This window comes from Folsomia candida, unplaced genomic scaffold (genome assembly GCF_002217175.1).
Source record: "Folsomia candida strain VU population unplaced genomic scaffold, ASM221717v1 Fcan01_Sc018, whole genome shotgun sequence".
NCBI lineage: Eukaryota > Metazoa > Arthropoda > Collembola > Entomobryomorpha > Isotomidae > Folsomia > Folsomia candida.
Genome location: NW_019091210.1, coordinates 2592191 through 2601576, shown reverse-complemented (window position 1 = coordinate 2601576; position 9386 = coordinate 2592191). Strand labels below are relative to the sequence as shown.

General features: G+C 35.3%; 1 protein-coding gene and 1 long non-coding RNA gene across 2 annotated transcripts; both read right to left on the bottom strand.

Annotated features, from left to right (window-relative positions):
* Positions 1-4391: 4391 nt before the first annotated feature.
* On the bottom strand, positions 4392-5678 carry LOC110857311. The gene is made up of 3 exons (XR_002548653.2): positions 5321-5678; positions 5140-5212; positions 4392-4688 (listed from the first exon to the last, which is right to left on the bottom strand). It is a non-coding gene; the product is annotated as an uncharacterized LOC110857311 (long non-coding RNA).
* Positions 5679-7050: 1372 nt separating this feature from the next.
* LOC110857287 lies at positions 7051-9069 on the bottom strand. Its single transcript, XM_022105905.2, has 3 exons — positions 8773-9069; positions 8391-8436; positions 7051-8252 (listed from the first exon to the last, which is right to left on the bottom strand). Exon 3 carries the CDS (start codon positions 8247-8249, stop codon positions 7485-7487), a length of 765 nt encoding a protein of 254 aa, XP_021961597.1. The 5' UTR covers positions 8250-8252; positions 8391-8436; positions 8773-9069; the 3' UTR covers positions 7051-7484.
* Positions 9070-9386: the final 317 nt, after the last annotated feature.

Below are 9386 nucleotides of genomic sequence, written 5' to 3'. Positions count from 1 at the left end.
CATCCATTTTTGATAAGGAAAAAGCTCTTTTTTAGCAAAACAGCAAAAATGCAAAATAGCAGCTTTTTTGCTTGGTCGAACACTGCATACGACACATGTACGTAACTTTCTCCTCTTTCTGTCCTTAGTTTGTGAAAAGTTAGCTGCTTGGTAGTTGGGGTCGAGCAGAAATAAATGCCTTGTGGTCATCCTCATTCTCCCAAACTCCCGAAAATACTTCAATTTTATGAATCACATTTTATCTGAATTTTCCTCTGACAAATAATTTACACAAATGGTGAGAGATAATATGTAATTGGTGTCCCAAACGTGAATGGTATCATTACATGTAACACCCTATCTTATGAATGCATAAGTTTGCTACATAAATTCTCTCAAGGTTTTACTACAGATAAACAAGATTTGTGAACCTTATCGTAAATACATAATACATAAGTCCCATCAAAGTTTAGGTTATGTAGAAATTCGCAATAAGCAATAAAACGTATAAAGATTAAGCTTTCTGAATAATTCTATGAGCGAGCATTATGAGCGAAAACTTGCCGATGCGTAATTCTGTGTATTTTGTTCCTAACATAAATATTTCAGAGATTCATATATGTAAGTTATCTGTGTCGTTTAACCAGGTTGAGCTACACCACAAACAAATTAAAGTGTGGCTATTAATCGCTGATTAGTTCGTACCACTCATACATATGTACACATCTAGCTATCAGCGGCATCCTTTCGCAAACATAGTCTAACTTGGCGACAAAAAGACCCGGTGTAGATTAGAATTGAAATTATATAGTCGCATATCGGATCATGCTAAAATTCTCATAATCGTTTCGTGATCTGTACTTAACAGCGGGTTTGATACATATTTAAGTTCCCGAAATGGTTCCGCAAAGTTTTTGGCGATGTATGGTCGCCGTTATTTTCATGAGTTGTGCTATTAGTGGAAAAGATGGCAAATTTTTTGCACAAATAATTCAAGAAGTGGGACAATCTAGGATACAATATTCAAACGAGACCTTATCTATTCTGAGACAAGGGATCAACCAATATTGTCAGCCGGGAGATTACATCTGCTCTGGGGGGATTTACTGTTGTCCATATGCGACAATCTGCTGTGGGCGGTATTGTTGCAGGCAAGGTTCGTATTGTTCTGGAGGTCTATGTCGTGGTCCGCCAACCTGTCCACCGGGATATGTAGAGTGCTATAATGGAATTTGCTGCCGGTCAGGGTCACCTTGTTGTGGACAATATTGCTGTATCAATGGGGCATATTGCGATTATGACAGGTGTCGAGAAAGGTCGGGATGTAGGGTACTTTCGGCGTCTTGGTTGGGGTGGATTGGTACGATTTGGGTGATAATTTTGATGCAAGGTAAGTAAGAATAAATAAGTTTTTTGGACATTTAAACAAAGAAATTTTGTAATTTTTTGGTAGGTTCCTGAGAGACATTGTAGTTATGCGGGAGCAGCAAGATTGTAAATACTTAGTGAGAAATAAAATTTGGTGGTGATATGGGCCATATCGTCTCATTACTAATTATTAATAATTTTGAACTTGTTTGAATTATTTAAATGTTATTAATTGTAATCAAAATGAATCAATGTATCGGATTGCATGTACTCCATTTTTTATACGAGTTCTGTAATGAATTTGGTGGTATTGCTGTTATTTTAGATCATGAATTCAGTGTTGTATTAATTACTTGAAATTCTAATTAAATTACCAATTACTAATTTCTTTACGTCGTAATTTAGTTTTAATTACTCATTATTCATTACCAAAGTCAAAGTAATTAAGTTTAATTGTAATGTTAATTACATAAAAATTTTCTAATTAACTGTTCATTACTAATTACATGTAAATGTAATTGATTACTAATTATAATTTTAGTTACAATTTGAAGTATTTTTAGATCATTTACAACGCTCCCATGAAGCTTTTGTTGTTTAACATATTAAACCTTTAGATATATGAAAGAAATTAGTGCACTGCAAAAAATCGGGTGTTAATTATCACCACGCGGTGAGTGAATTGGACTTCACCGTAGTGGTGTTAAATTTTACACAGCATTGTGTTAATATGGACACCAAAGTGTGACGATTTATCCCCTTTAATTTATGGTTTCACACCATATATACACCGTGCTACCGAATATTTTTTGCATTGCACTATCTGATTGTCTAACAAAACTTACCCGAAAAAAATCAGGAAATCCGCTCAGTACACTCTAAGAAACTGGGTGATAGGCGTTATCATGTTCATCACCATATGACTCTACCGCCTCTGGTGATAGGCATCGTCACCTTTTTGGTGACATTATATCACCAGTAGGTGATAGACTACCACCAAACGCTGGTAGTCTATCACCTACTGGTGATATAATGTCACCAAAAGGTAACGATGCGTATCACCAGAGGCGGTAGAGTCATATGGTGATGAACATGATAACGACTATCACCCAGTTTCTTACAGTGTACTTAATTGTGATGGAGCGTTAAATGTGTCAGTTTAGCGGGTAATTGATTACTCAAGAGTAATCGATTACAATTTTTGTATTAACTACCATTACCCATCATTGTAATTAAATTCTAATTACTCATTACGTTTCTAATACTAAAAGTAATTCAATTTAATTACTCATTATTCATTACTCGAAAACATGTAATTAAATTAAATTACTCATTACTCATTACTTGGAAACGTGTAATTAACTGGCAATTGATTACACAGCACTGCATGAATTCAACATGGGGCGAAAACTCTAATGGATGACAACAGATTCAACGGATCAAAAATTCGAGCGATCAGATATCCACCGGATAAAAAATATTCCACGATTAACTTGAAATTCAACGAGAAGTTCAACGGATAATACAAAACTCGAAGTTTAGCCATAGTCGTGAAACTTTCTTTTAATGGTAATCCTTTAATAAGATGGTAATGAAGTATTACTAGCAAGGGAAAGTTCCGAGGTATCAATCGAGTTAAGGGTCGATGTATGTACGGATACCCTACAAATGCGAAAAACGCGTGACTTTTTGCCCTTATTTGTCAAACATGTGCAGGCTGCCGTGAGTACGCCTATTAAAAATCATCAAAATAAGTGCACATTGCACAAAAGTGACACACATAAAAACAATAACGATGCACAATAAGCTCAATAGGATTAGTACATACATACATGTACATACTTCGGATGTAAATATGTATGCTAGGTTGTAAATTTAACACCACGTCGGCAAAGTCACCCACACACACCGCGGCGTTATCATTAACACCAAATTGTTTAAAGGGTAGGAATGACTCTACTATATAAAAACATTAATCAGGAATTAGTCAAATATCGATTACATAAGTCGAATTTTCCACGAATATTTTCATACTATCGCAAAATCTAATATATGCAAAATTACCACATATGTACTTATGTAACTCCTGCATTTTGGAGTTCGTGTAATGAATTAATTTTCTTTCTATACACATGAAACGCCATACTTCACAAATTTTTCTTTCATAAACCTTCCAAAGTTTGCTTTATTCAACTAATTGACAAGAAACCATTGACACTGGATTAGTCATTAACTGGTATTAATCAAGTGGCTCATCAATTCAATCTGTTGAACGTCTTGGTAATAACGGTCCTGGGGAACCCAGGAGGGACAATAGGCAGTGTTCGCCAAAACAGCAAAAAAGCATCAATTTCAATGCTTTTTTGCTGTTTTGCTGTTTTGCTAGATTGCTTTTTTGCTGTGCTTTTTTGCTGTTTTGATATCGCCATCTAGCGGCGCGCCGATGGCAAAAACAGCAAAAAAGCAAAAAAGCATCCATTTTTGATAAGCAAAAAAGCTGCTTTTTTCAGCAAAAAAGCAAAATAGCAAAATAGCAGCTTTTTTGCTAGGACGAACACTGACAATAGGTTTTTGGTCCTACAAAGTCTTCTTACTAAATTTACATGCAATTGGATACATTTGTATGCCCTTTGTTACTCTATCTCCACTTGTACAGTTTTTTTTAAATTCTTGCATAATTATGTAAAGCTTGAAGAATAAATATAATATTCTAGAATAATAAGTATGTTTTTTTTGCTGTGACCAACTTTAAAATAAAAAATTCTAGTTTGCTCATGATTTATGTATGCTTAATTTATTTATTTTTATTATTCAAAATTTTGCATAATTACAAGCAGCTGGCATTTAAGTAATAATTATGTATATTCAAACTTATGTAAACATTTGTAATTATCATCATGGTACTACCATGACAAATAAACAAGGTTAATAATTAAGCTAGCCTCGAAATCATTAATTCCGCCGACGCAAATAATTTTGATTTTTTTAAAATATCAAGTCATCTAGTTTGCTGGAGAATTTCAAAACATTTAATTTTTATCAGAAAATTAGAGTTATTGTACGTGGACGAATTTAAGTTTGACGTTTTTGCTGCCCAATCCAGCACCAATGATGGGGATGGATTAAGGTGCAAAAACGGCAAACTTAAATTCCTCAAAGTACAATAAGAAAAGACGGGTTATTTCATTCCTGGAGGGTCAGATCGGACCAGGTTGATAATTGTGGCGTCGTAGAGGGATGGCTGTAGAAATTAAGTCAGTTTCAAGGTCGACATAATCCTAGGAGATTAGTGTGATTACTCCTCCTCCCGATTCCCTGACTGGACCCCAGGATTCTTCAATCTGCAAGAAATTTGACTATTAATAATTTTGACATGGAGGTTACATTTCTTGTAAGGGCTCGTCCACATATTACGTAAACATATTAGGGGAGGGAGGGGGGTTAGACCCTGCTATCTTACTCATGTTAAACTTAACATGAGTAGGATAAAGGAGGGGGGAGGGGGGGGGGTGTCTGAAAATCTGGATTTTATGTTTACGTAATACATGGACGAGCCCTAAACTGAAATATAGAAGAAAATGATCACGAAAAAAGAATCAAATTGGTCATGATTTATGAATTGTAAAATTGGAATATGTAAATTAATGCACACAAACTTTCAATAATTATTCATTATTAAATGTTTTTGTACAAAAACAGATTTTTCATAAAGGAATTAACATACTCTTATAATTTCACTAACTTAATTTTTAGCAGTGTAGTAAATTAATTTTGTATTAATTGAACATAAACCTGATTAAATCTTGATATATATTTTTTTACATATACGGTCCCATGTCACGTTGTCTTGCAACTTCTGCAGTTTCTGCATATTCAGAAAAAAACTGTTTGAAATATTGAATCACCAAATTGTCATAATTTAATAAAGATTTAATAAATTTTTTTAGAAACGCTGAATTCCTTATTTACATACCGTTTCCCAGCCGAGTTAATCGCTTTTGTTGTATCCATCGTCACCCGTTCGTAAATTGTGACTGGATACATAGATTCCACGTGGCTGTTATAACACAAGAGCGCATATGATTTCACACGATTGAGAAAGACATCCACGTTTGCAAAACAATTTCTCAAGTAGGCATGGTTGCAATATTTAGTACAAAATTATTAGCATGGTGCCATCCACCCAGGCAAGTAATTCTTATATTCTGTCTAAATGCAAAATAGAGAAGGAATGAATGCATGCTCTCTTGCCAATTTGGTTTGGCAAGGAAGGACAATCGACAATTTCTGGAGGAACGTTTCAACAATAAATTCGCAATAGATAGTACACATGAGTTAAGTGATGCATTGGCAATTTCTGGAGGAACGTTTCACTCATAAATTCGCAATAGATAGTACACATGAGTGAAGTGATGCATTGGCAATTTCTGGAGGAACGTTTCACCAATAAATTCGCAATAGATAGTACACATGAGTGAAGTGATGCATTGGCAATTTCTGGAGGAACGTTTCACCAATAAATTCGCAATAGATAGTACACATGAGTGAAGTGATGCATTGGCAATTTCTGGAGGAACGTTTCACTCATAAATTCGTATGAGGGGTTTGTGGGTTGGGAGGATGGATGCATAGCGAGGGCACGTGCGTGAAAGATGCTGTTCGCAGTGAGAAGGACAATACACCTTCTAATGTTTACATCTTATTGGTAGCATTACTCGTCATGAGAGTAAATTTTGGTCAAATTGCCCACCATCTTTATGCACGGTCTACAATGGTATTGAATCAATATTATTGATCCCTTGCCTGTCTCGATAAGTTCACGTCTCACATAAAGTCCATGGAAATAGGAATGTTGTTGAGCTAGCAAGTTTGCTGGTTGCGTATAATGCAGGGTTCCAAATGGGGATACGTATGTATGTATGAAAATGGTAATTAAGCACTGGGAATATTTAATTGGTAAGTATTATGTAGAGGTAATTTCTACTAAATCATATATAATGGTACTTACTGTGTGTAAGATTGGGTATGCAGTGTTTGGCAAAAAAGCAAAAAAGCGCCAATTTTAATGCCTTTTTGCTGTTTTGCTACACTGCTTTTTTGATAAGCAAAAAAGCTAGATTTTTTAGCAAAAAACAAAATAGCACAATTGCTGTCACTCACAAATTTCTATTTTTTCTGCAGCGATGTACTACGTAAATAATTCACCCAAATATATACATAATTCCATGGATATGCAGGACTGGCCGAAACCCTGTCTTTGTTTAATACTTAGGCACACTTTCATGCCATGTTACTCAGAATGTGAATTTTGTTGGTATGAAATGGCTTCGCTAATATTTTCATGATATTAACGGTCAAATAAATTTGCTAAATGTTGAGGGAAAATGTTTAGAATTTGTATGTGTATTTACATATTATTACGTGGGCAGCAATTACACGAACATATTTGTTTATAAAGTGACAGTAAGATTCACAAATATTTCCTCCTCATATTCTCCATGCTCGTACACAAATATGTAAATGACTGAATTCCAAACTATGTGAGACAAATATGTAAGTGCTAAAATTGTGCAAAAAATTTGTATTATGGGTGTTCACATAATGGATTATAATCGTCATAATCCGTTACTGTGAACACCCCCATTGTCTTTTAGGAGTAGAATAATTTTGCTTATTTAAATAAATTTCTATTTTTTCATGAAATATTTTCAACAGTCATTTATTTATTGATTAGTCGGCAAAACTAATTAATCACCGGTTACACATATAAGAAAATATATGATAACAGAATGATGTATGTAATTACATATTAGTAATTACATAATTTAGCACATATTTGTGCACACCAAAATATGCTAGAAATAGCGTATATCGGACAGAGGGGCTGCTTGCAGTATGCAGTTCAGCCACACCTCTGCAGTAGGGAACCTTATCCATGCATTTAAATGGATAAGGTCCGCTACTTAAGTTTGCCGTTTTTGCACATTCCGAGCATACGGACGTCTTCATATCAATTTGATAAATGAAGTGTGAAAATAAACGATTTGGCAGAAAAATGTAGATTATACATTTTTCTTGTTTTCTGCAGCGTCCTCAAGTCGTTGACTAATGAACGCTTCAATAATTCTTGCCAATTTTTAAGCAAGATTGATACCATGATCCAATAGTGGATCACACAAATCTTGCAAAAATATGGAAGACCCATCAATCTCAAAAGTGTCACACATTGGTGTGACCTTTAAGTTATCAAGGTCACCAGGATTGTCAAGATTTGACCTGTCACAGACTAGTGGGGATGCATGTAATCCGCTATTTATGAGTCTGGTGACGTAGTCTGTATTCTGCTTGAGAAGGTGGGCTATCATCCCGTCCGATACGGTTTTCTCGGCCAATAAGGTCACCTTTTCTTCCCGCAGGGTGGAATTTTCGTGGCGCAAGGATGCATTTTCGGTACGCAGCGCGTCCTCGCGTTGTTTGGCCAGGTCGCGATTGCGCTTAGCGTTGATTGCGTTACGCACAGATTTGTCGGCATGGTTGGTATCCTGATATTTCTTGGGTTTTTTTGCAACTTCTTTTGCCACGAGTTTGCGGGGACGGCCACGTTTTTTCTTGGGTGGTGGTGGTACTTCTAAAGCGACTGGTTCAAGTGTTGGGGGTGCGTCAAGTTCCAGGCAGTGGATATCTCTCCCCGCTTCCGTGTTTACTTCGGGATTCGCCTCATCAAGTGAGACAGGTTGTAGGACGATCCACGACCCGGGAGACATCATCAGCTCGGAGAGCTCGCCCCCAAGGTCGTGTCGTTCCACGTGGACGACATTTTCCTCCTCATTTTGTCCAACGTGTTTAAACAAGTCGTCGAAAGCGTCATGAAAAGATTCAGAACGGTGCCGATGTTCCTTCATGATCTGGGGAGAGAGAGAAAATGGACAATAAAATTCTAAATTTTATTGTGTAAATATTTTAGATTTTGCAATATTTTAAGTACAAGTTTAAAACCGTTGACTAATAACTAATTGAGGTAAATTATATGTATCGTATCTTACCCACAGACTAGTATTACTACCGTAATTCACTCAAGTTAGTACAGAACTGCAAAAAATTTCAAACATTTTTTAAAATTAACGCTTTTTGCACGCTCAAAACATTTTTGTATTTATGTACTTTTCATTATCTTGGACAAAAAGTGTATCCAAATCTAAACAATTCTTAAAATTTGCGTTGTTTTCTAGATTTTTCTAAAAGTATATATTTTTCAGTAGTATAATTTTAAATTAGTTTGACGTATCTTTCGTCACAAGAAAAATATATTTCAATCTAAAACTCGAAAAACTGTATAAACTTTTCTCATTTTCACATTTTGAACCCACAAATCTAGCCTTATCCAGGGCAAATAAATATTAATACGAAAAATTATTGAAAACCTACCCGTGCTGACTGGACCCTTAATTATTTCCCATTTCGAAAAAATATTGCTGCATCAAGCAACACGATTAATGCAACAAAACAAGTTACAAATTCACAGAGTTAATAAATGAGACGAATGTAAAAATTGCATTACACTGATTCATATACAACCTGTTGTCATACAATTTTGCACGTGGAGTGTGCACATGCCACATATGAAATAATAATGATTTAGATTTATGTTTTTTGCAAATTTGTAATTAATTTCTGATTTGAATAGCCAATTTTAACCACAGCTGGCAAATGGATGGATCCCCCTATACGAAAATGATTTGACAACTTACCACTTATCAATTTTGTGTGGAATACGTATTCATCTCTTGGAAAAATTGGATGAGGGATTCAAGCATGTAAAGGGGAAGGGTGGCTGGGTTGCGAATCCAGTATGCGAATCCAGTATGCAAATAAATCTGTGTATACGTGGCTTTAACTCTTTGGGAAGGAGATACTTTGTTCAGGCTTTCATGCATATGTAAAGTAATTGGCATCGCCTGCATTTTGTGCAACTTTTCATGATGTAAATTGCAACAGAAGTGTATAAATTTTCTTCCTGTACATGTAACCATAACAATAAT